We start from the raw sequence: 27,114 nt of genomic DNA, 5'->3' as shown, positions 1-27,114 counted from the left end.
TATTATTTCTTTCATAAACATATTTTCCGGGCCTTATCTGTAGATAGAATTTGTAGTTTTATAATTTGTTTGTATTTGCCTAGGATTCAATTATCTCTGACAGACAGGACAGCCGAAGGCTGGAGATTATGCTTTTCCCCCTGTCAGCTTGTCTGTCCACTCGCCCTCCATCCATCCGTCCGTCTGTCTGTCTGTCAGTCACTTTGTTTTCTTCAAAACTACTACTGTCCAAAACTCAGAGAAATGCATAAACATTATCTCTGGATTCATGCATCAGTCAGATGTTTCATTCCATTCCGATTGGCTATGACTGACTTCCAAAGTTTTCCAGCCCTGTGTAGACGACCCGGCCTGGTGGAGATCTCTGTTCTGAGGAGCACACTTATGTTGTTGTGGTTATGTTGAATGGAGCAGTCCAGACAGAGACATGTTGTTCTTAGATAATGGCTGATGGAGAGGGAGGATGCATGTGTCCATGGTAAGTTGGTAACCATGAATTATTGCAAAAACATGTTAAACAATAAGTTCATATCAAGAGTGCATGAGACTAGGCACCTGATCAGGTAGGCGTGCTCACGAGTTGTCTGCCTGAACTACCTACGCAAGGAACACTGAATTCAGTTCCATTTATTTATTATTGTCATGTATCAAATAAATATACACTATAAATAGAATAGAAAAAAAGTCTGTTGGTCTTGTTTTCATTCAGGTCCTGGGTATTCAATTCATAATCATGAAAGTCTTCAAAATATTGTTGCCGTCCAGAAGAAACCACCTAACTCCATTTTTAGGTATTTGAAAAGTAGGCCCGATTAAAACTCGCTTCGACAAAAACCTCCTGGGTGGTTTCTTCCAGACAGCAGAGAAATGCTGCTTTGTCATTTACTTTGTCTCTAGTCATAAGGTAGTAAGTACACTATTTCTGTGCCTGTGCACACTGGAGTGGAGAATGGTTTTGCCATTTCTATGAAGATTTTAATGTCCTCTTACAAGAATGAGAATTCTTGTCATGAAAGTTTCTCTTTAACCTACAGTACACCCATGGGCTATGGCTATCGGTTCGGATTGTTTTGGATGATCCTTTTTTTTCCTTTTGCTGCTGAGGCAATGAATCCCTTGTGTCAAATTGTTAATGTTCATAATTTCTGTAATTAATAAACCACACTCAAGGAGGCACTATTGAGTGCCCAGATCACAACCTTATCCTTGACACATTTCCACTATCATTTGGAAATATGAAGTGGAATTGGCCTAGAATGTCATGTGGTGCTTGTATATTTACTGGACAACCACTGCTTTTGTAATGGAGGTACTTTTCATTAGTCTATTCATTGTAACATCCTTCTACTCCTATCCAAAAATACATTTCTAAAATGTAATAATTTAACTTTAATATTTCACAATTATATACAAATATTCACGTTTTGTCACGTCACAACTAGGTCTGTGACCATGCATTCTAACCACCTTAAAAAAGGACTGCTTTAAACCAGTCCCATTTCTATCCATCTTTACAGAATCATAATAGGAGCAGAAGTTATCCTTATTGGAAGAGCCTCAACTGTAGTGGACAGGCCGAGAAGAATATTGAAAATTAAGCTTGAGTGCTGAAATGAACACAAAACAATGCACATCATTAAATATTGATTTATTTCCACTGAATGAATGCCATTCAAATTAGCTGTTAAGGAAATGCTTAAGCATAACTTGTCCACCAAACTATGTTTTACAAAAATAAAACTGATTTGGTTCATTGTAAAGTAACACCAAAAAGTATATCAGTCCCATTTTCCTCGTTACACAAAGTTCAGTTCAGCTGATATCTTTCTGCCAAGTCTCATTTGATGATGTCTTCCATCCCTGTATTTTGCTTTAGCAATTCCATGGTTAACACGTTCAATTGAAGCAAAGATCACCACACTTGCTCTGGACAGAGCGACAGACGTAAAGGGTTGTAAAGTCCATTAAAGACGGCTTCTCTGTAGCCATTTCCATCCAAATATCTTCATGCAACTTAGGATGCATTTCCACAATATTGCAAAAATATTTTTTTTTACATTCACTGTTTAATTTAATAAATAGCGGCATGAACATATTTCTTAGACACAATGCAGGATGTCGCCTCTCATCTTGTCCAATAGCAATACATTTGAGACTAAAATTCACGTTTGCAACTATATGGAAAGTTGGAAACATGATGTAGGTCACACACAAGGGGCCGAGTTCCAATGGATGCATTATGAAACAATTTTACGACAAAGTTAATTTGGACACAGGGAAGAGACTGCTATATAACATAGCCTCAGTCAGGGTGAAGATACATTTCCATGAGATCCTTCACCCTTAATATAGTACTTCTAATCCCTGTTGTGATTTACTTGGAACTAAAAATACCTTAAGTTGTGTATAGAAGCTGTATAAATATAAAAGGCAGAACGTTTGAATACCACAGTTGGCATTACCAAACATTATATTTGAATCAATTTATAGAATAAATGTTTTGAATACTCAAGATGTATTATCATTAGTGATTACACCAAGTATCTGCATTCTGCAATTGTCTTAATCTGTTAAAATCATTCAATACTATTCAGTTCAGGGGTTTTCAAAGACTAAAGGGAAAGAAATACTGTGTCAACCAGGCGTGTTAAACACTAAATTACCCAGGTTAAAATTATAACTTTCTTTGGCATTGACGATCAAAAACGGATTACTGAGAACTTGAGAAGTATACCAACTCTAGCTGAATGCAACACCAGGTGGTATCTCAATACTAAGATCACTCTTACCAAAACCCTTAAAATCCTTGATGTGATACTGAGTTTATCCTTGTCTGTTCAACTTCCAAAAGTGCTCAGGGGGCCGTTACAAAACTACATAGTGGTCTTGCCAATCTGCTGGTAAAACGTCAAAGTAACGGAAAATACTGTCATTTAAAGGGTTGGGTCCAAATTGTTTGTGTCGAAGCAAAAAGCAGGTCTGTCAGTGTGAAACCAAGAGAGTGCTACTGCTTTAGGGACAGGGCACAGACAGACACTCACACATCATAATGAATTAGAAGCCTGGTTGTTGAAGGCAGATTTAAAACCTGATGCAATTGAAACTGTCTCACTAGTATGTAATTGGCTGTTTGTCTTGTTGCAAGAGCAGAAACAGCACGAGGTGCAATATTAAGGGGAAAGTGTACTTTCCCAGAAGACTCCCTTGGCTTTAGTACCAGTTAAATTTTTTGTAAAGTAAATTGTGATGGGAGATCTACCTCACAGTGTAACCACAAGTTAAGCCCTTAAAAATGTCCAACCATAGTGTCCATACCATTTTAATAACACATTTATGCAGTTGTGGTTTTGCCCTGAATCATGTTAAATCAACTCCATCACACCACTAAGATTCAACTGGAAAACAAAAAGAATTAAAACAAGAAACAGCAAAAACCAAATGATGGCGAGGAGCCAGTCGGAGCTCTGCACAGTCTCATCAAGTCTCTCATAAACAAACTGAGCATTAGAGAGATAGGTGGTGGCATCACAGCTCAGGAAGCACTCAAAACAGTTCTTCAAATGCTTCCGTCCTACGTTTGTTTTTGTGCACACGTTTCATAAGCTATGATAAACCCAATATGTATGCATCCTGTGGTGAAAAAGAATGTTCAAGCTAGCGAGTGTGTATCTCACCCAGGACACCCATTCCTCCATTCCTCAGGTGTCCTGGGTGTAGCAGATGGTGAACCTGTGGTACACCAGGCTGCGGTGCGGAGCCTCCAGGCAGTAGGCGATGCTCTGTTCCACCTCCTGGCAGCGACGCGAGAAGCGACAGCGGTCCCTGGCCAGCTCCTCCCAGGGACCTCGCCGGTCCTCCTCCTCGCTACAGCTGGCGAAAAACTCCTCAATGTCTTCAGAGAAGCGCACCTGCATGGGAGGGGGGAGGGAGACAGGTAAGAGCGGCAATTGTCAATAGGAGAGGGAAGCCAGGGGAGAAACCCTTGATAGAAAAACCCTTGGTAGTTTGGATTCGAGTTCAGTGAACTAAAAAGCACTGAACCTTTTTAATCAATTGCCATTGCATTGCAACATGCAATGGCAGTTGCAAGGAGTTGCATTGGTGTGGTTGACCTTAAAACTGTTTTGTAGCAAGTTGAGTTCATAGAAACTGCAATGCTTCCCTTTTCCGAGGGGTGCTAGCCCCTCCTATGCCGAGCTTTGTGCGTCTGTGTGTACCACGGAAATGATTTGATTGGCTGAGCACAGAATGTGATGTATGATGATGTTGTATGACGGTAAGAGAGCCCCTCACTTCACACAAGTGTGATTTTTTCTTGTGCAAGCAGTGATGACACAAAGAATGGCTTGAACATTTGGGAAATGGAGGAAGTTAGGAACCATGTCTCGATTTGACAACCCCCGAAATAACTAGGTCAGGTTTAGAGAAGGGGAAAATATGACACTGATCTTTTCAAAAGACAGTAAGACACCATTAGCTTTTACATAAAAAGCGTAATCTTTTTTGCATGAATGCCCCTCTCATTTCCTCTACCATTTTGGGTTACTGTTGCTAAGTAACATGGCATGCTCGAGTGTGGATGTGAACTATGGCGTAACTGTTTGAAAAAGGTTTGAAGGATAATACAATCTGCAGCAATCATTAGTCTAGTCAACCTTGGCTCACTTGCTTTGATTTATTTAGACATTAGCCTAACTGTTGAATACAGTTCAACTTTTCTAAGCTTTAAATGGCACCATTCCACACCATAACACTACATGATGAAACTGAAAGTCATCAGTGCTACTAAACACTTCTCATGTACACTGACTGTACTCACTATGACACATGCTCCTGTCATAGGGTAGGCCTGAATTTGAAAGGCTGATGACATGGATAGCCTAGCCAATAACAAATCTAATATACAGTACTGTGACCTCATTTAGGCATTTAGCTGAACCTCATCCAGACCCACTTGTTAGTCAGCAGCAGGTAGACATTCAGTCTTTGTCAAGTCTATTCCGTCACTTTTGTTACTGCATTCATATATTGTTTTCTATGTGGCCACAGACCAGTACAGTACATGACATACACATGAAAATGCTCTACATTACACCTACGGTCTTCTTCATAGGCTTTTAAAAAGTACACTACTTTCCCCAGGGAGCTTCCAAAATAAGCCTCCATCTACCACATCACAGACAACCTGGAAGTGGGACATGTTGCATAGGATTTACATCACCTCCAAGTTCCCATAGTCCCAAAACACGTGAACATAAAAACGTGCAAAGATGAAGAGACAACTACAATCACAAATGATTAAGCTCACATGCATGCAATGTTGTAAGAGACTGTCATCACTAACTCCTCATTTAGCTACATATTTATTTATCTCCTCGGCATTGTAACATTTAACTGAACACCTCAAGGAAATGGACATGCCATAAAATGAATCATATTTTTACAAGATGCGTGATGTGCAGATGTGGTTGGTTATGACTTGGGTGTGTTCTATTCATTCTCACATGTACAGTAACAACACCACAAGCAGACAATCACCATCTATATAGGACCCACATTCACATGGAGACAGAACAGAGAAAGACCACATTCTTTGAGAAGTCACGGCCAGGTTGAAACAACACAATAAAGTTGCATTACAATAATAGTATATTACATCAGTAGGAGAGGACAGGAGCAATGTAATGTTCCTCCATTTGAATAAACCTAAACTAAAACCAAGTGTGAGCTTGTGATTGTCTTGCCTTTTTGGACAAGGCTGGATTAACGTGTACTGGCAGGGTATGGCTCACCACAGTGATCAACCCTAAGATGCACCATGGGAATTCTCTACTATTTATTTTATTTGATGAATTGCATCATTTTCGCTTTTTTTGCCTTCGCTCCTGTGACTGGGAAGACACGATGTCAGGTCCAATCATACTATTTGGGGATGTGAAATAATGTTCGATTAATGCATTCGTTAATTTAAATGTTTTGATAAGCTTATTGATCAATTAACCGGTTAGTTGATAAGCAGTGTTCTTGTAAAGATTCTGAGAATCTTAATTTCCCTCAATGTCTAACATACAAATCTAAAAAGGCATATTATATTCCTTCCTTATTAATCAAATATTTATTTGACCATTGACGATACAGGGCCAGGCAATGGCATCTTTGTATGTGCGTGCGCGCGCAGACAGCATTACATTCACAGAAAACCACCCAATGATAGAACCGCATAATTTACGATTAATTTACAACTAACGGCGATTAATCGATTAACTATTAAAATCCCTAAAACCATTTAATCACACCTGCTGTAAATGCAGTCCTCAGCAGAAACCCACAGACTACACAATACACATTTTATCTGGTATGTCTTGGAATACAGTCTCAATAACCATAAAGTGAGGATATGGACTGAACAAATCAATGAATGAATGAAAGAAAGAGAGATAGATGGTGTGAGTGCAGAAAACAGGTGTGGTGACAGACAGCTTTACCTTTTTGATGATGCCAAAGCAAGGCGTGGCGGTTGTAGAAGCAGCAACGACGCTGACAACTGGTTCAGAGAAGCCACTGTCCAGCCTCTCCTCTGCATCCTCCTCCCGGTAGTGGAGCACCTGCACCACTGCTGATGCTGCTGCTGCTGCTGCTGCGTGGCAGGGGGAGCGAGGACGAGTCCGGGAGACCTTCTTACCCTGACCGCCTGCTTTACGAGGCTCTCGCGTCCTGAGCGGGCCCTGGAAACTGAAGGGGCTGTAGGGGTCAGAGAGGGAGCTGAACGAGTTCCACAGGCGCAGGCTCTCCGCTTCGTCCACCTCACTGGCCGAGGCGGAGTCGTCCCAGCTGTCGTTGTCCCCGGAGGCGGGCGGGGAGGCGGGGGATGTGGAGAGAGGTGAAGGGTTATGGTTAGGGGGTGAGCCTGGGGAGGACTGTGGGGAGCAGGGTGAGGCTGCAAAGGAGGAGGAGGTGGCGGTGGCAGGGTTGGGGATGGTCCTTGGGGTGGTGATTTGGGCGGTGAAGTTGTGTGGGTTGTACGGGTCCCGGCTTTGGCACAGGGAGTTCCACAGGCGCGTTGCTTCTGAGGTTTCGTTGTCAGAGTCCTCGTCGTCTTCTTCGTCGTTTTCCGAGTCAGAGAGTTCCGACGAGCCCTCGCTATCAAAGCCGTCGTCATCACCGCTGTCAAACTCACTGTCTGACTGGCTGACATCATCATCATCATCGCTGCAGGGGCTGCCCATTATGTAAGCGATAGACTTGTTTTGGCAGGAGGGAGGGGTAAGAGGCATGGCAGCAGCAGATGGACCCTCCTCGATGGGTGTTTCTCCTTCATCATCATCATCTGACTCGCTGATATCAGAATCATCCTCTTCCTCACCATCACCATCCTCTCCCTCCTCTCCCTCCATCTCCCTGGAACTTAGAGACTCTGCTTCCTCCTTGGCCTCAGAACTCCTGCCCTCTGTTTCTTTATCTGTCACCGTCCTGTCAGTCACCTGCCGTGGTTCCTCTTCACACGGGGCTTTTACCATGTAAAGTTGGCAGATGATGTGTTCCTCTTCCAGGCTGGAATAGCCATTGTCTTGGTCTGGGATGAGAACTACCACCTCACTGCAAGCAGCTTCAGTTACTTCAGCATCAAGAATGCCACTGACATTAATGCTGGGCTGGTGTTGTAGTGTAAGCCTCTCTGAACTCTGGAGAGATTCTGGTGGGGATGTTTGAAGGCTGTCATTGTCCATAGGCTGCCCTTTGTCACCGTTTTGTCCAGCGCTTTCCCCTGGCATTGATTGCCTGTTAGTGAGCTGTACAGACAGCTCGGTTGGCTTGGCAACAGCAGCTTTTGTACCACCCTCCTGTTGTGAACAGTGCTTGCTTGTTAACGGAACCCCTTTGCCCCACGATACATTTGACAGCAAACTCTGAGGGCCTTCTTCGTTTCCCCAAAACCCACCCCACCAGTTCCTAGTACTCCCCGCGTTCTTCAGCGGTGAACCAGCGTCGTCTGTGTACCAGTTCCTCCCGCCGAGCACCTGACCTGCTCCTTCGGTATGCGTTATGTCCTGAGTTGATGATGGTGAACTCAAAAATACATGACTGAGAACACTCCTGGCGGTTGCCGCCAGATAACCTGTATGAGTTTCTTGTCTAATGTTCATTTCCATTTCAGCAGCAGTGTGGATCCCCAATTCCTGAAGGGAACCCGCGGTGATCCAACTCAAGGTGGTTTCACCGCCGGCGGTCTGGATGAGGCCGGCAGGGCCACTATGCTCGCAGCGCAGGTACGACAGGTGGGGGGTCGAATGCTGCGCCCCGGGCATCAGTTCGTCCAGTTGTCCTAAAAACGCTCTTTGGTCATCAACTAAGTTATGTCCGAAATCCTCACTGGCCCACCCTGTTGCACTGTCTGGCAGAGCACGATTCCGAGGTGGCCCCGGTAAGTACTTCTGCAGGAATGACAGCGCAGGCCTCGAGAACATGCTCATCCACGACCTGTCCTGGCTCTCTCGCCCCAGAGAGGCCATCCCATGTCGGGTGGGAGACGTGGCCGGGGCCGGTCTCACGGAAATACCTTCCTCACCACTCATATTCTTGCATATTTTGCACAAAGAAATATAAATAAATCGATATATGTATATATATTTTCTTATAGTGATATATCAACTAGCGTAACTAAATGTGGCGTTTTAATACCGGTAGTCAAGGTAGCAAGCTAACCAATGCTAACAGCTGTCAAAAAAACAGGACCTTTCAGGCAGCTGCAGAACTGCAACTAAAACGCGATTCCAGTGAATTCCAAACGCTGTCCATTTTGACCACCCATGTTAGTTAACGTCCACTGTCCGTCATGTCCGCTCTCTAGACGAAGACATGGCGGTTACCTCTGCTAGAAGACACCCAGTGAATATGCGCGTCCATGTCGTTGTTAGGACTCGAACCGGGAAGGATGTTCGGCCGACAAGAATGGTGGTTGGAGTACTTCTTCTTTAGCTTCGTGCAAGTGGAAGAAACGGCGGCGGCGGGGCGAGGAGAACAGTGAACGTCGCTTGACAGGTTGCAGCATAAAGAGACCTCCACTTCAGACGGAGAAAGACAGCAGGCCATTGTGTCGTCTTCGGTCTTTTTCTGGCTTGACGAGGACGCCGGGTCGGTGGCTCCCTACCTACGCTCGCATTCAACCAGCTGCTAAATGCTAATGCTAACGGCGGGCCGTTGGAGGAAGTTGAAGCACCGAAAAACAGCGTCGTCGTCGCAGATGGACAAACAAACGAAGATTCAAATATATTCTAAACAACTCGTTTAAAAAAAGCAAGTTTTACCGTCTATAATTCGGTCGCAGATAAACTATCAGGCAAGCTGTGTCTGTATGTGTCGTTTTTCTCGTGTCTTTTCCTTGTATGGTGGGTTTGCCTCGCTTTTCAGTTGGGATATACTACGTAGGAGAGGATTTCATCAGACACTTTAGGGGCCGTCGCTAAATCGTCGTCGAGATGACAAAACGGCCCAGGGACCGTCGCTATTTTGCGACTTCACTTGAAGCGTGTGCTGGTCAAAGGAAACGCATGTGAGCCAAGGCACCGTGCTGGACTGGTTACGTAACGACAGTGAAATGTGCCACCCGGCACCCCCCCACCATATGCTTATCATCACGTCCTTTCTCACATTTTACACACACACATCTGACTGCAGATGGCTGTACGCACATACTGACAATTCACATGCATTTACACAACAAGATGTATGGTTATTTTTAACATGCAAATTTTATTTATTCTGAAGACATTCCCGGCCCGCGGTCCCCCTACATGCTTTCATCTCCACTCTGTTTCTGTGCCCATAATATTGCAGTATTAATAGGCCAGCAGCAATGCAGATGAAACACAGCAGGGGATCATCTGTAACTAACCCCCCTCCCCCACACCATAGAGTTATAAAGGAGCCCCACATTCACAGGCATGGAAAGTTAAGTAATAATGAATACTTTGCAGTTAAATTAAAACATGATGAGATTATTATTATTAGTATTAATTTGTATTTCTGATAATTACATTGAACACAACACAGTGACTCAATGTTGAGAGCTTTATCAAAATAAATAATTCTATTATGCAAAAGATATATTGATCGGGTTAGTTGAGGACTCTATAGTTTCATGTAGTAGTCAATACCTAGCTCATTTGCCAACTGCATGGAGATCAATCATAATACTGTTTTAGTGACTTTTTTATGTGTGCAGTGCAAATGAGTTCTATGGGACAAGCCAATGCCTGCCATGCACTCACTCATAAAGTATGCATAATATATTATGTCCTCATTCTGTGACTGCAGCACCCGGCCCTCATTCATTAAAAATTCATAAGATCAACATTTCCAGTTCTCTCCCTGAAAAAGGAGCACATCACAGCATAGCTTCCCTCTTATAAAATCTTCTCTCCCTCTACCATGTTCAAAAACAGTGGCGCTTTGTTCTAAAAGTCTTTTAGTCAATCTCTCCCAAATGCCAGCCCAGTATACCATCCCTGGCAGTAGGTAAAGGTTCAAGTTACTTGTTGACTTGTAAGACTGTTGACTAAAATAGGGACTGTGTGCAGTACACAGTGACAGTCAATGGCAGCAGCATTTCTGACCGTGTGACATCACTGACATGTGAAACATACAATAGGTGAATTCCTTGAAAAATAATACTTGATAAGGCACTTGCATTTACCCAACTATATTCAGTTTACCCAAGATTATTATTGCAGCATTTTATCTTGTTGCATTGCACAAGTGTGCAATGCTTATGTTTGTTTCCAAGGCGATGTGACCCCTGCAAGTGAAATGTATAATTTTTCACTGTCTGTGAACTTAATATTTAATAAAGTGGATTCATAATACAAATAAACATCAATGAAATTAGATAGAACATTAGCAGAACATTCATGCACACGAAACTTAACATTATTTGTGTGGTGAGTATCTCAATCCAATTCAGTCGTTTTTGCTCGTGTAAAGAGTTGTGATTACATCAGTTGCCATTAATTATAAAACACGCTCCCCCACTTTTAGGCATTTCCATTTTTCCATCGTCTCTGTCCATTCGGAACATGGAGAAACCAGCTGGTGATGTTACTGGTGAATGGGTAACATTACTAATGAATGGGTTTAGTTTCCCAGGTTAAAATGATGCACTCAAAACAACATGACAGTATATACGCAGTCATTTCACAGCACCATGTCTTCAGGATGGAAATGCACCAGCTTCACTATATGTGGAAGAGTGCTGAAGAACTCTGGCCACATGGCACTATAGGCCTGTCAGATGTATTATTACATAATCGCCTGCACACACAATTTGATCTGTAGCCGTGTACCCGATGTGGGCAACTGGGCATATGTTGTTACATTGGTACATTCCAACGTGCAGTATACACTTAAAACGTATTTCTTGTACTTTAATATTGCAAATAGGTGAAACCAGCTGAAAAGTAATATAATGGGAAGTCAATGACTGTTGGATAATTCTCATGTGCATAACTATTAGCAAACATCAGACAGTAAATGCTGTCTTCATCTGTAGACTAACTTTGAATGTACATGTTTTTACCTTTAATTTTGTTGGCCTAATTCTTTAGTTTAGACTACCAATAAAGTTATTTTTCCTATTTTATCTTTTACTGCATCTTATTTGGCAGCAGAGATTTCCCGGAATACTGTAGGTTTCACATTATACACTGCTACAATAAGACACACTCTTCATTTCGATTCAAGTTTATTTTGTTATTTAGTGCAAATTATATTACAAAACATGTTCAAAAATTAAAGTTGCACAATACAGCCTTTGTAATCTAAATAAAAAGTGAGCGTAAAACTGAAAAGTGAATTGGAGAAAATCAAATCACATTAAATGATATTTCTCAGTCTTATTTACAGTAATACAAGATCCAGTTCATTTTGAACTTACATTCTGTCCCCTATTTCCCAGTGTGTCGTAGGAGTCAGGGATTGAAATCCCTTGAGGTCACTCATCTAGAGGCCCTCTGGCCTGCTGTTTCTTAACCCATGGGGTCATGACCCAAAAGTGGATTGTGAGACACTCTCACTGAGTAAAAGACTAAAGAGCAACAACTCAGACAAAAAAGAAAATGTGTTTACATATTGGCTTGTGATTTTCACAACATGACTTTATTTTATTTCTCTCTCTCTCTCTCTCGAACCACTGAGGTTTCCGTCTGTTCCTTCTGAGGTCCGTAAAAAATAAGCCATGATTACGTACCCAGCACCTAATCCCTCGATTATTTAAACTATTAATACAAAATAGTTAACAACCTGTTAAGTTGCCGTACGTACTACACAAGTGGTTCTCAAGTGGTTTCACACAGGTTGTGGTCTTCAACTTGTTTTTGTGGGGACCAATATTTAGCATTTGGCCATCTTTTGCCGTAACATTAATTAACAAATTTTCAGTCCTGAAACACTGATACCGAAATATTAAACTCAGAATCATCATACAATAAGAATATTTCTGGCAGATGCCAAACTCTCATTTGAACATGTTAGCCAGTGTAGAATGTAGACAGCATATTTTGTCCTGTTCGGGAGGTCCTCGAGGCACGTCCCACTGGGAGGAAACCCAAGGCGCAGTTGGAGGAAACACATTGACTCACTGGCCTTGGAACGTCTCAGGATCCCCCAGGAGGAAATCACTTGAGAGGGAAGTCTGGAGCTCTCTGGTGGAGCTGTTGCCCCCGCCACCCGAATACGGATAAGCGGTTGAAGATGGATGGACATTCAACATTAAAACTATCTGAAATCGTGCCTTGAGGCCAAATTCAAACCAGTTGTAAAAACTGGTCACAGCATGGTTACGGTTATGCACAAGTTAAGATCTACCTTTCATTCACTACCTACACTACCTTAGAATCATTATGCTGTAAGTTCAAAATGCATAACAAAATTAACCGAAAAGAGGGGTCAACTGATATAAAAGCACCTCAGTATGCAGTTTCAGGGTTTGTGAATCATTAAATGAGTGTCTTTGTTCCTCATTCTGCCCCACCTCTCTCTGTATACACATGCACACACGCAAACTAGGCATGTAACGATACACTCAACTCACGATAAGATACGTATCACGATATGAGGTTCACAATATGATTTTTCACGATATTTTCAACACAATGATTTTCCAGACAAATGACCAATTTTCTTTTTTTTTGTGATTTATCTTCCCCCCAAAGCTTTTTTCACAATTTTTATTTAACTACATTGCAAAGATAATTGCCTTCCTTGATGTATTAATGAGCATCAATAACGACCATCACCTGGGCACAGTCACAGACACATATACAGCTCCCCTCTCCAGGCCTCTACTGTCTCATTTCTCTCCAAAATCATGTGAATATGATGGAATATGATTACAGCTGACATTTATCACACACTAGCCCCCCCTAAAAGCCCCCCCCTTTTTTTTATCGATTTTTTTTATTTAATAAATCGATACATATCGTCGGGATATAATATCGATATACGATATATCGTTACATGCCTAACGCAAACACACAGGAGCACAAATGCAAAGAAAAACCTCACTCAATTAAACTTTTCAGTTGTTAATACTCTCTATATGAAAAATATTCTACATCTTTGTCAGTTAATGTACAGCACATTTTGAAATGTTAAATTCCACGAAGAGGAGCGGCGCAATCTGTGTGCCCAGGTGGGTTTCTATCCCTTGCTTAAATCGCTAAAGAAGCAAACACTTTACACGATTTAAAGACGAGACTGAGCTACTCAAAGATAACGAATAGTGCAGACAGGCTGTTTTACTGTATATGTACAGAAAAGGCCTTATTACTCCTCTGTCCGGCTAGCATTCTTCAGTTAGGAAACTTCACGACAGGGCCCATGGGTGTTTTATGGCACCTATTTTCACTCACTTCTCCTAGGGTAAAAATACCTTGTAGGCATTTTGTGACACAGTTGAGCGCTATATATTACAGATGAACTACGACCACAGCATAGATGACAAGAGCAGAGTAAGCGAGGGAATATTACAATAGAATCTCTGCTTGCTGTGGTGGTGTTGTAGCCAAGTCATTCCATACCATAGGCAGGTTAATAGGTGGGTATGTCACTACCCTACAACAGTATGAAAAGAGCCATACCTTCACTTTCTCAATTCTGAAAGACCGAACCCATGACAATATCCACTTGTCCCTAATATCTACATTCAAAACATCCGAGTAATACACAGAAAAGATAATTAGGAAAAAATCATAGACTTGCGCCAAATCAAGCTCAAAATTAAGACGCATCAGCATCCAAATAAGGAATTAGGTATTAAAAAAAAAGAAATAACTTAAAAAGAAATAACTTATGACTCCCTAAGGCAGGAGGCAGTGGGGCGGGGCTAGCCCGTTATTTCGTAACCGTCCTTTCTTCTTGATGGGCCGCATGGTCCCGTGGGACGGAGCCCACGTGGGTTGTGGGTCAGCACAGCAAGGCTTTTCAACGGCAATGGAGTCTAAAGAAATATTTCCTTTCAAAACGCGTGTCCATCCAGTAGGAGTAGTCTCCTCCCGTGGTCACTCGTAGGGTTAATCACTCGTTGGGCTGGCTGGAGTGGGACGTCTGTCAAGCCATCCATCTTCATCCACTGGTAAAACTCCAGAGAGATGGACACACGCACACATGTGCACACACACACTTTTTTACTGTAGGTCCCACTTAGGAAAGAGATCCATCATGCACCCCCACTGGGGGAAATAAGTCTAGTACTATAGACTGGAGAACTGTGGCTGTCTCTCTCCCCCGCGCGCTCACGCACCCACACGAGCGCACGCACGCACGCACACACACACACACACACACACACACACACACACACACACACACACACACACACACACACACACACACACACACACACACACACACACACACACACACACACAGACACACACACACACAGCTGTTCTCCATGACGCTCAGCGGGCAGACTCCGCGCCCGCTGTGCCCAGCTGGTGCCAGTCGACCCAGTGTTGGCCGGGCACGAGCTTCTTCAGCGGGATGAAGGTCTCTCCCAGCTGGGTGTTCTCCCAGAAAGGCCCGTCGCCCAGCACCCGCAGATGGATCACCCTCTGCTCCAGGTCCCCGCGAGGGATGCGGTCGTACACCAACTGAACACACGGCACGGACGACGGATAAAAGCAACGTCAGACTTTATCCGTATTTCTGATTTCACACTACTGCAATTATCGCAAGAATGTCTTGTCGATTACTCTTTCGATTATATATATATAACACCCACACATCTTTATGCGTCACAGAACATGGCAGAGTAAACTGATTCTGTGGTATCTAAAGATATATATATATTTTTTTTCTTTTGGTGTTAGCAATATGTTATGCTTTAGCTATTGAAAAATAGCTCATAGCGCGCCACGAGCTCCTCCTGACAGTCGGCTGACTGAGTGACGTTAACATGCATGACTGACTGTGTGTGTGTGTGTGTGTGTGTGTGTGTGTGTGTGTGTGTGTGTGTGTGTGCGCCCCGCCTGGACGCACGCACGCAGTCCAGAGCAAAGTCCCATACATGCACAACGTCACAAAGACTTGACAAAGTGGGCGTTTGTGTCCCGAGTTTTACTACGTGGTGGCACACCGGTGTCGTGTCCAGGGAATAGCAGATCTAAAAGCTCACCATGATATTTTTGGTACGTGACACGGCCCCTACTATGAAGTATAAATCAGCCTGTCACTATAATTACATTGTCGTCTAATCTCAATAATTTGAGATAATCACATTCTTTTAGCTTAGCTGTACAGAAAATAAAGTGATTTGGTATATGTTTTAGATTTAAGTTATTTGTCATACAGCTGTGTCTGCCCTGTGCAGTTTGTGATTATGAAGGGTAAAAGGCAAACAAAAATACAAGTTGTAACGTTCAAATGTTCAATGCAAAAAATACCCCCACACAATTAAAGCATTATTATCTGTGTGACAATTAACCGTCAACTTAAATGCGTAGTCGTGGGATTGTGGGATGGAGTTTACCATCTCGTTGTAAGTGGGGTTGCAGGTGCGGCGTGCAGCCTTGGTCTTCCTCTTGCCAGTCTTCTGGGGGTCAGGGAGGAGGTACAGCTTCACGTAAGGGTCTGGGTCTGTCCCATCCTGAAGGGGATGCTGGGGTACAGAGCACACATAGGCCCGTCACTATCATTACATAATCATAATCTAATCGCAATTATTTTGTCATAATCGTTTCGATCTTGACAAATGTTCATACATTTAGAAAAAGCAGAAATAGCAGATTTGCGCACGCACGCACACCTGTATGTCCTCATTCTTGTTTCTACATTTCCACTAACATTCTATTCTATAAACATTAATTTGTATTGAATGAAGCACAAACACACACACTGACCAGGCCTCGTATGTGCATAACCATGATGAAGAGTTTGTCACTCTTGTAGGAGATGGACAGTTTAACCTCCCCCGCCACTGTCCCCGCCACTGGAGCCCAGGAGGACAACTCAACTGGACAAACACACACACACACACACACACACACACACACACACACACACACACACACACACACACACACACACACACACACACACACACACACACACACACACACACACAAACACACAAACACGTGGTTGTTTGTGAGATTAAAGCTGACATTCTACAAAATGATGTATTTATTTATAAGCATATCACTGTAATGACTCGCTATATATGCCATCTTGTTTGTGTTTCTGTGTTTGGACTGACATTCTCTAGGCAAATGTTTTTCAGTTCACTGAAACTGGATTGGTGTCACAATAAAATGTATTAATTCCGAATGAATCAAGTAAAATTCTTATTTATTATGACTGAAAGGGTATTTTGATTGGCAGAAAAAAATTCAAAACTGTGTGTGTGTGTGGTGTATACTGTACGAAAAATGTCACGCTCATTAGACAAATCTATTCTGGTAACTTAGGTCAACAATCTCTTGCAGATTGCGTTGGGAACATGATGGACTTTGCACTTCTCATTGTGTGTGTGTGTGTGTGTGAGTGACTGTGTGTGTGGAGCACTTTGACCATGCGATGCATTTTGTTTCATGAGTACAGTTCGCCCTCTTAACTGAAGCATAGTGACACACAGTGACAACGTACTCGACCCCAGTACGTGAGTGGAATAGATACTCCAGGTCAAATGTTACTCCACTGTGAAAGTGAAAGTTGCTCTGTCAACTTACTCGAGTTAAGTACTGGAGCACTTGCCTTAAACATGCATACAAATTACGTACATAAGTACATTTTCGAAGGACAATATAATATATTACGAAGTACGATATAAATTCTAAGATTTTCCATAAATCCGTGCGTGCGTGCGTGTGTGTGTACCAGCAGGTTTGTTCTGTAGAGTGTTGACCACTGTCGCTGATCTCTCGTCTCTTTGCAGAGGAGCAAAGAAAGTGTAGATGAGGTCGCACTGTAGAGAGAGAGAGAGAGAGAGAGAGATCTGATTAGAGTCTGTAACAACTGATTTTCTGATCCATTATGGTGTGGATCAGCAGATATATGGATACGGTCTAAGTAACATATTCCATTGCAGAATTCTTTGTATCATTAAACGTAATTACAAGCTCACAATGTTGCGAGCTTGCAGATCGCCTACTTCTGCCTCGTGACACCATCATGATGACGAAGCATAAAACAGGGCGTAGGCTTGAGTCGTTAAATTATTAACATCTGAGATATGTTAATTATTAAATAGTGGAGGAAATGAAAATGGACTATGATGCTGCATTCATAAATGGAAGCATGCAGAAAGCTAAATGTGTACAGTGATGCTGTAGCAGTCTCTTGCCAGGGCAAAATAGCTCAGGGGTTAGATCATACATGGGTAACTGGCGACCCAGCCCCCACCTTCACTTCTAAATTAGTAGCTTAATGAGTATAATTAAAATGTTATTGTCTTTTTTTATGTCCAATGTATTTATATTTAGTTCATAAAGTTAACATAACTACAATTAAAGGCATTTGAAGGGCATTTGAAATTAATTAAAAATGTTACTTTTCAGGATTCCAATTCAAAAATAGCAAAAAACTATTCAGGAATTCAATTCAAATAATGGCAAAAATAGCTGATCTACAAGCTCAAAACGCATCGCAGTTTTTAGCTTGTGGATCGTCTATTTCACTGCATGGCAGTGAGATGCGTTGTGAGCCTCTGCCCTGTCATTCTGCTATTTTCACCTCTTGTGACATGCCCAGAAGAGGGACGCCAGATGTAAGTGACGTGTCTTTTACAAGGTTTCCACCGGTTGGTTCCCAATGGGAACCGGTTTAGTTATTCTTGGTTCTTCCCACCAATTTTGAAGCTCTGGCTCATGGACTAAGAACCAAAAATAACTGAACCGGTTGCCATTTGGAACCAACCGGTGGAAAGGGGGTCCAAGTGGGAGGACACAGATACAATCCTGAGTCTGACACTTAATATGTTCCTCCAAATGAGAGCCTAAGTTTAAGCATGAGCTGCAATCTTACAGACCGTTTTAAAGTAGACTATACCATAAATGCTGTGTTCATGTCTGCACGTTAATAGCTGAAAGAACTGCCATTACATTTACCAGTCCAGAGGCCTGATACAGTAGAGCATATTATGCTCTCCCCACCCTGTGTGTGTGTGTGTGTGTGTGTGTGTGTGTGTGTGTGTGTGTGTGTGCGTGTGCGTGTGCGTGTGTGTGTGTGCGCTCGCAAGCTCCTGTGTGCATTGCATAGAGAGATACGTGCCTTCAGTGCAGGGAGGGGCTGATTTCTAAGAAACCAGTGAGTCAAACTGAAACCACACAACCACACACACACACACACACACACACACACACACACACACACACACACACACACACACACACACACACACACACACACACACACACACACACACACACACACACACACACACACACACACACACACACACACACACACACACACACACACACACACACCTGAGCGACGTCGGGAGCAGCGTGGACCAGATGCCAGACGTAACCGTTCAGCTCGTCTTTCCTCCTGTCCGCCATGGCCTCTCCGCGCAGGCGGCCAATCACAAAGCGGCTGGGGAAGCTGCACGAGGACACCGATAGGGCAGGGGTCAGAACACCGTGATCACATGATGACATTCGTAACGTATACAAAGATACGTGTGTTTCACAGGATCAAGCTGTGCTCCAGACATCAACCCATTTTGACCTGAGATCAGATTCTAAAAATGTCTGTTTGAAAATGACAGTTTTCTGAAAAAGCTATGTTTCAATGTCAGTCGTTCTTCGATTTTTCAAAAATAGCAGACCTACAAACTCGTAGCGCGCCACTCGGTGGTGCGCTATGAGCTTGTAGGTCTGCTATTTTTAAATAGCTAAAGCATAACATAATGCTAACACCAAAAGGGGTTCCCGCCCCAAAATGATTATAAAACAGTGGTTCTCAAAGTATGGTCCAGAGACCCCCTGGGGTCCCTGAAAAGGTTCCCTTGCTAAATTATTGAGAGTTCTATCAACTCTTGATTTAACTCTCAAAGTTTTTTTTTTTTTTTTTTATCTATTTAAAAATGTAAAATATTTAAAAAAGAATCTAAGACATTCCATAAATTATATGAAAAAAAATAAAGACTTATAAGAACCAGTGAAAATAACAACTGGGAGCGTTCCTGGGAGACATTTAGGATCTCTCTTTTGGGTCTCAAGCTAAACCGTTAGGGAACAATTTAGGCATTTAGCAGGCTTAATCCAAAGCGACTTGCAGTAAACAAGTACAATACATGGTACTACATCAAATAAATGCATATAAATACAGTCATCAAGGATCATAAGCAAGCTAAGAACCTAACATCCGACTAGCAGTAGAATATCTGTACAATTAAACATGTGTGTATGACATACAGTCATACAGTCACAGTGTGTGTCCGTGGTTGAATAATGTATGCTATCTGTATGCGAATATGTGAGTGTGTGTGTGTGTGTGTGTGTGTGTGTGTGTGTGTGTGTGTGTGTGTGTGTGTGTGTGTGTGTGTGTGTGTGCGTGTGTGTGTGTGTGCGCGCGTGTACCTGGGTAGTTTGGAGGAGGGGAAGATGAGGCGTAGTTTACTGTGCAGTTCCTGGAACTCTTCAAAGGTTCTCTGTACCAATGCTGCCCCCTGCTGGCTTTCTCTCTCCACCTTCACTACAAATGCCTGGAGAAGTCAAAGAGGCTCTTTAGAAGTGCACAAATATAGCCTGGGTTCCAGCCTGATTGTCTGTGTTCTGCGGAACGCAGACAATCAGGCTGGAACCCAGACTAGCACAAATACATTATAACTGTGAAATATCTATCATTTTATCAGAGCAAATCAATAATAAATGTCTTTGTCTAGTCACAGCTTTGAGCCATATACTGTACATAAACATCCACCATGGCCATTGTTGGCTGTATTTGCAGATTTTGTATTTACAGTATATACATTCTCTTACAGTATATTGAAAACATCAGCGTGGTTAAGTCAGACAATTTAATTTGACTCAATAAGCACTATAACATGTATTGAAATGCAATGATAACAACTTTGATACAATTTCATTCATTCATTCATTCAGTTAAAGGACTAAAGGCCTATTCATAGTCTGGATTTTCGGTGGTGAGCTGACCACCGCAAAATATAAAAATGGAGCGGTGGCGGTGGTTTGCTCTTCACCGCGGCTCAGTGACGTCATGTTGTAGTTCGGTGGTCACCTAACCACCGAAAATCCAGACTATGTATGAGCCTTAAGCATGCCAGACCGCTGGCAAAAGGCGCTCAACACTCAAGCGCTCCAGGAAGTGATACGGACGAGGTGAACTCACATAGCCCTATAGCTGGGGCTGTAGGTGAGGAGGATGTGTTGAGGTGAACTCACATAGCCCTATAGCTGGGGCTGTAGGAGTGGATGTGTTGAGGTGAACTCACATAGCCCTATAGCTGGGGCTGTAGGAGTGGAGGATGTGTTGAGGTGAACTCACATAGCCCTATAGCTGGGGCTGTAGGTGAGGATGTGTTGAGGTGAACTCACATAGCCCTATAGCTGGGGCTGTAGGTGAGGATGTGTTGAGGTGAACTCACATAGCCCTATAGCTGGGGCTGTAGGAGTGGATGTGTTGAGGTGAACTCACATAGCCCTATAGCTGGGGCTGTAGGAGTGGATGTGTTGAGGTGAACTCACATAGCCCTATAGCTGGGGCTGTAGGAGTGGATGTGTTGAGGTGAACTCACATAGCCCTATAGCTGGGGCTGTAGGAGTGGATGTGTTGAGGTGAACTCACATAGCCCTATAGCTGGGGCTGTAGGTGAGGATGTGTTGAGGTGAACTCACATAGCCCTATAGCTGGGGCTGTAGGTGAGGATGTGTTGAGGTGAACTCACATAGCCCTATAGCTGGGGCTGTAGGAGTGGATGTGTTGAGGTGAACTCACATAGCCCTATAGCTGGGGCTGTAGGAGTGGATGTGTTGAGGTGAACTCACATAGCCCTATAGCTGGGGCTGTAGGAGTGGATGTGTTGAGGTGAACTCACATAGCCCTATAGCTGGGGCTGTAGGTGAGGATGTGTTGAGGTGAACTCACATAGCCCTATAGCTGGGGCTGTAGGAGTGGATGTGTTGAGGTGAACTCACATAGCCCTTGCTGGGGCTGTAGGTGCGGATGTGTTGAGGTGAACTCACATAGCCCTATAGCTGGGGCTGTAGGAGTGGATGTGTTGAGGTGAACTCACATAGCCCTATAGCTGGGGCTGTAGGAGTGGATGTGTTGAGGTGAACTCACATAGCCCTTGCTGGGGCTGTAGGTGAGGATGTGTTGAGGTGAACTCACATAGCCCTATAGCTGGGGCTGTAGGAGTGGATGTGTTGAGGTGAACTCACATAGCCCTATAGCTGGGGCTGTAGGAGTGGATGTGTTGAGGTGAACTCACATAGCCCTATAGCTGGGGCTGTAGGAGTGGATGTGTTGAGGTGAACTCACATAGCCCTATAGCTGGGGCTGTAGGAGTGGATGTGTTGAGGTGAACTCACATAGCCCTATAGCTGGGGCTGTAGGAGTGGATGTGTTGAGGTGAACTCACATAGCCCTATAGCTGGGGCTGTAGGAGTGGATGTGTTGAGGTGAACTCACATAGCCCTATAGCTGGGGCTGTAGGAGTGGATGTGTTGAGGTGAACTCACATAGCCCTATAGCTGGGGCTGTAGGAGTGGATGTGTTGAGGTGAACTCACATAGCCCTATAGCTGGGGCTGTAGGAGTGGATGTGTTGAGGTGAACTCACATAGCCCTATAGCTGGGGCTGTAGGAGTGGATGTGTTGAGGTGAACTCACATAGCCCTTGCTGGGGCTGTAGGTGCGGATGTGTTTGCAGACGTAGAGGTTCCTGATGAGGCCGTCGGTCTTCACGGTGTGGACGCGCGGCGCGAAGGACAACACGGCCAGCTCCTCGGACGAGGCGAACTTCATCTGCGCCAAGTTGTGGATGAAGAAGTTGAGCTTGGTGGCCACGCTGCCCAGACTGGACTCGATCAGCCTGGGTGAAGACAGCAAACAGTGTTAGGAGGATGGGAGGGTGAGGGTGGAGAAGGAGGGGTGAGGGTGGAAAAGGAGGGGTGAGGGTGGAAAAGGAGGGGTGAGTGTGGAAAAGGAGGGGTGAGGGTGGAGAAGGAGGGGTGAGGGTGGAGAAGGAGGGGTGAGTGTGGAGAAGGAGGGGTGAGGGTGGAGAAGGAGGGGTGAGGGTGGAGAAGGAGGGGTGAGTGTGGAGAAGGAGGGGTGAGGGTGGAGAAGGAGGGGTGAGGGTGGAGAAGGAGGGGTGAGTGTGGAAAAGGAGGGGTGAGGGTTGAAAAGGAGGGGTGAGGGTGGAAAAGGAGGGGTGAGGGTTGAAAAGGAGGGGTGAGGGTGGAGAAGGAGGGGTGAGGGTGGAAAAGGAGGGGTGAGGGTGGAGAAGGAGGGGTGAGGGTTGAGAAGGAGGGGTGAGGGTGGAAAAGGAGGGGTGAGTGTGGAAAAGGAGGGGTGAGTGTGGAAAAGGAGGGGTGAGTGTGGAAAAGGAGGGGTGAGGGTGGAAAAGGAGGGGTGAGTGTGGAAAAGGAGGGGTGAGGGTGGAAAAGGAGGGGTGAGGGTTGAGAAGGAGGGGTGAGTGTGGAAAAGGAGGGGTGAGGGTGGAAAAGGAGGGGTGAGGGTTGAGAAGGAGGGGTGAGTGTGGAAAAGGAGGGGTGAGGGTTGAGAAGGAGGGGTGAGTGTGGAAAAGGAGGGGTGAGTGTGGAAAAGGAGGGGTGAGGGTGGAAAAGGAGGGGTGAGGGTGGAAAAGGAGGGGTGAGGGTGGAAAAGGAGGGGTGAGGGTTGAGAAGGAGGGGTGAGTGTGGAAAAGGAGGGGTGAGGGTGGAAAAGGAGGGGTGAGGGTTGAGAAGGAGGGGTGAGTGTGGAAAAGGAGGGGTGAGGGTTGAGAAGGAGGGGTGAGTGTGGAAAAGGAGGGGTGAGTGTGGAAAAGGAGGGGTGAGTGTGGAAAAGGAGGGGTGAGGGTTGAGAAGGAGGGGTGAGTGTTGTAAAGGAGGGGTGAGGGTTGAGAAGGAGGGGTGAGTGTGGAAAAGGAGGGGTGAGGGTGGAAAAGGAGGGGTGAGGGTTGAGAAGGAGGGGTGAGTGTGGAAAAGGAGGGGTGAGGGTTGAGAAGGAGGGGTGAGTGTGGAAAAGGAGGGGTGAGTGTGGAAAAGGAGGGGTGAGGGTGGAAAAGGAGGGGTGAGTGTGGAAAAGGAGGGGTGAGGGTTGAGAAGGAGGGGTGAGTGTTGTAAAGGAGCCATGGTACAAGGGAGATTAGAATAGTAACAAAAGACACTAAGAGGAAGAGAGATGGAGGAAGAACAGAGAGTGTGTGTAGAACACATTTATATAGTACATTTCAGATAAAAAAGATATTATATTATTATTATTATTATTATTATATATTATAATATTATATTAATTAAGTGCCCGCATTATACATGACGGTAAGATAACGTGCACCAAAAAATAATAATAAATAAGATGAGCAAAACTGCATATAAAAATGTAAACATTCCTGATGCTGCTTGATGGAACTAAGAACAAAAAAACATTGCACGGATGCACCTGGGATCAGGATGCTCCTGGGACGTATCGCATGAAATGCACAACTGGTGTGTGTGTGTGTGTGTGGGTGTGTGTGTGGGTGTGTGTGTGTCTTTACCTTGTGAAATACATGGTAGCGTCGGACTCCGACTCGTGGGGTCTCAGTGCGTCATAAACATACTTCAGGTCCTCCAGGTCAGACAGTTCTGGTATACCACAAGACAGCATCTACACAGACACACACACACACACACACACACACACACACACACACACACACACACACACACACACACACACACACACACACACACACACACACACACACACACACACACACACACACACACCCTTGAACAATGTCCTTGAAAACGGCAGGTCTGCTACAAGCTCTATTAAGTCCACATTGAAGTCCTTCCTATGGGCCGCTGGCTTTTATTGAGATTTTATTTTAAATAATCTATTCATAATTTCTTCTGCACTATTCTCTCGTCTTTCCGTTTTAAAGTTTCTCTGATTTTAAACTGTATTTAATGCCGTCTTAATTCTTAATGTTTTGTGCAAAGTACTTGAGTTTCCTTGTACTGTAGCTGTAATCTGCCATACAAATACACTTGCCATGCTTTGTTTTGAAGTGGAAGTCCAATGCTTACTTTAACAAGGCTTGACAAATGTGCTAAGCTTTGTAAATGTGTTTTGGTGAACAACAACTATTATTATGAAGCACTGTAGAACTCACCAGTAATTCGGTGTATACTCAATCGTAATAAAACTCACTATCGCTGCGTCCCGGCTCGCAATGACAGGGAGTGGGTAATTGTTATGACTAGTCCTTACCCGTTCTGAATATATGAACAGCAAATTATGTTCAGTGTGGGGAATTGTTTACAGATGGTCTTGGGCACAAAAGTGGATATGGATATGTTGCTGGGTGTCCAAGCGATAACGAAATTAGGTCAAAATTCTGCTAAATATGACGTAAATTAAACATGATGTATGATGATAAGAGTGCCCCTCACTTCACACAGGTGTGATTTTTCTTTAATAAAGTGATATGAGGTACGGGCAGGCAATATGACAAAATATTATATCACAATATCTTTTCAGAAATGATCACAATATTGATATTAATCTGGATATCATATTTTTTATATAATCTATATAATCAATTTGTTTTTATACTGATAGACTATTAGTTTGGTATGCAGATAGATAGCTAGGCACTGACTAATATATCCAGCCAGGCAAGGGCAGAAGGTTCCTATAACGACAGTGGGTGCCCACCTCAGAGTAGCCTGCGCACACGCTTTTAGCGAGGTGCTAAGCAAGGGTTGTTTTGGTATATCAATCAATCCATCCACTCCATGTGTGTGCGCACGTGCACTCTTTACGTGCGCGGCTGCACGCTGTTTCACCCACGTTTGGTTAAAAGTTATATCAAGTGATGTTTTATTTTAACATTACAAACTTTCTAAATAACTTTAGTATTCAACCGTTTCAACGTGTCGGGGACGGGGTCCTAGCAAGTCCTTCTGTCTACAGAGAAGAGAACTGAGCAGCAACACAGGGAGGGGCGGTGCGGTGGGAGCAAAGGGACAGATCTTTAAATGAACGCCGCATTGAGCCTCGACACGTCGTTCAGAAATATAAATTTAGGTATAGAACCGTGACAATAGAATGTGCACTTGCTGTAGACAGAGACTTGTCTTTATCACGATTGAATGGTCAAATCCTGTAGTCGCACCTGTGCTACAAATCTAATTTTACAACTCGCAGGGTGATATTTTTAGTCGCAAATGCGAGTACCTAGTCGCACTGTCGAGCCCTGGGAATAGCTGTAGTATGCGTCTGTCGTCTGAGTTGTTTTCCCCGTGTGGTCAGATGCCTGCCTGGGGGCGGTGTGAAAAAGGGTAGGTGCCTCTGTGACGCCTATTATGACGTCACAGCAACTTTGCCCGTGGGATCGTGTGGTGATGTAAAAACAATATCTGTACAGTAAATATGACAGTTGCGTCGGTAAAATGTAGCCTAGCTGGATTCTGGGAGCGTGCAGATTTCTTTTGGCATGGAAAGATGTGTGCTAATAGTGTGGCTCGGTCGGAGATAGACCACGGACAAATAAACGGGTTTTTATTCACTAATAAATTCATTATTAATCTTATTGAAGAAATGGCTTCGTTAAGACCTCCATATTATTATGGTCAATGCCTGGGAGCGATTGGTGCAGGCAATGAGGAGATACGCCGGTGTTTCTGACATTCATTCATTCATTCATTGTTAGAATTATAGTATGATTATAGTATGATGATGATGATGATGATGATGATGATGGCAGTGCACATGAATCAAGTTGCATGTACTGTATGTTTGTGTGTGTGTGTGTGTGTGTGTGTGTGTGTGGAAGAAATAAACTGTGAATGAATAGAAACGTCAAACAAAGACTCATTATTTGGTGGTGCTAGGAAGACAAATAAGTTTGTGCTGTAGAGATAGACAGACAGACAGACAGAGAGAGAGGTACGTGTGTGTGTGTGTGTGTGTGTGTGTGTGTGTGTGTGTGTGTGTGTGTGTGTGTGTGTGTGTGTGTGTGTGTGTGTGTGTGTGCGTGCGTGCGTGCGCCTCACCAGGCCCAGCAGGTTGAGGAAGAGGTGTGCGTGCTTGCGGATCAGATTGTAGGCTTCACAGCAGAGGTCCACGAAGTCGTGGAAGCGACTGGAAGGTTTGTCACCTCCGTTGATCACGTAGGCCATGTCTGAGGTGAAGACGAACGGAGCGCGGTCCCTGCCAATCACATCACACATACACACGCCAATCACAATGAATGAAATACAAATAACATGTACTAAATCCCCTTTTGTAAACAGGTCTACTTTAAACATCTTTACCGATGTTTAGAGTGTTTCTTTTTAGATATGATCATCATGGCCATTGTAGGAATTCAGCTATCCAGTCAAACCCTAGTCAAACACACATTCTTTTTCTGGACATAGGGCGCAAATTTCAAATTGTGCTA

The 27,114-nt window shown here is 43.9% G+C and overlaps 2 protein-coding genes across 3 annotated transcripts in view; both read right to left on the bottom strand.

Moving 5' to 3' along the window:
* Nucleotides 1–1,633: 1,633 nt before the first annotated feature.
* On the bottom strand, nucleotides 1,634–9,445 carry ppp1r15b (protein phosphatase 1, regulatory subunit 15B). The gene is made up of 2 exons (XM_083771640.1): nucleotides 6,486–9,445; nucleotides 1,634–3,908 (listed from the first exon to the last, which is right to left on the bottom strand). Exons 1-2 carry the CDS (start codon nucleotides 8,571–8,573, stop codon nucleotides 3,699–3,701), a joined length of 2,298 nt encoding a protein of 765 aa, XP_083627766.1. The 5' UTR covers nucleotides 8,574–9,445; the 3' UTR covers nucleotides 1,634–3,698.
* Nucleotides 9,446–13,479: 4,034 nt separating this feature from the next.
* Nucleotides 13,480–27,114, bottom strand: part of pik3c2b (phosphatidylinositol-4-phosphate 3-kinase, catalytic subunit type 2 beta) — a 78,842-nt gene continuing 65,207 nt past the window's right edge. For both annotated transcript variants that reach the window (XM_083770610.1, XM_083770611.1), the window contains exons 25-33: nucleotides 26,726–26,882; nucleotides 24,220–24,329; nucleotides 22,353–22,554; nucleotides 20,079–20,203; nucleotides 18,981–19,098; nucleotides 17,371–17,458; nucleotides 16,395–16,507; nucleotides 16,025–16,153; nucleotides 13,480–15,146 (exon numbers count right to left, since the gene is read on the bottom strand). In XM_083770610.1, the coding sequence (XP_083626736.1) occupies nucleotides 14,955–15,146; nucleotides 16,025–16,153; nucleotides 16,395–16,507; nucleotides 17,371–17,458; nucleotides 18,981–19,098; nucleotides 20,079–20,203; nucleotides 22,353–22,554; nucleotides 24,220–24,329; nucleotides 26,726–26,882 (1,234 nt within the window). In that variant the 3' untranslated portion in view covers nucleotides 13,480–14,954. The remainder of the gene's footprint in view (nucleotides 15,147–16,024; nucleotides 16,154–16,394; nucleotides 16,508–17,370; nucleotides 17,459–18,980; nucleotides 19,099–20,078; nucleotides 20,204–22,352; nucleotides 22,555–24,219; nucleotides 24,330–26,725; nucleotides 26,883–27,114) is intronic.

The sequence above is a fragment of the Protomyctophum parallelum genome, assembly GCF_964188405.1.
Source record: "Protomyctophum parallelum genome assembly, chromosome: 8".
Taxonomy (NCBI): Eukaryota; Metazoa; Chordata; class Actinopteri; order Myctophiformes; family Myctophidae; genus Protomyctophum; species Protomyctophum parallelum.
This window is presented reverse-complemented; position numbering and strand designations above follow the sequence as displayed.

Coding starts and splice junctions, on each gene's coding strand:
- ppp1r15b (XM_083771640.1), bottom strand. CDS start 8,573: ATGAGTGGTGAGGAAGGTATTTCCGTGAGACCGGCCCCGGCCACGTCT. Junction 3,909..6,485: donor GCTTTGGCATCATCAAAAAG/GTAAAGCTGTCT, acceptor CCTCCCATGCAG/GTGCGCTTCTCTGAAGACAT.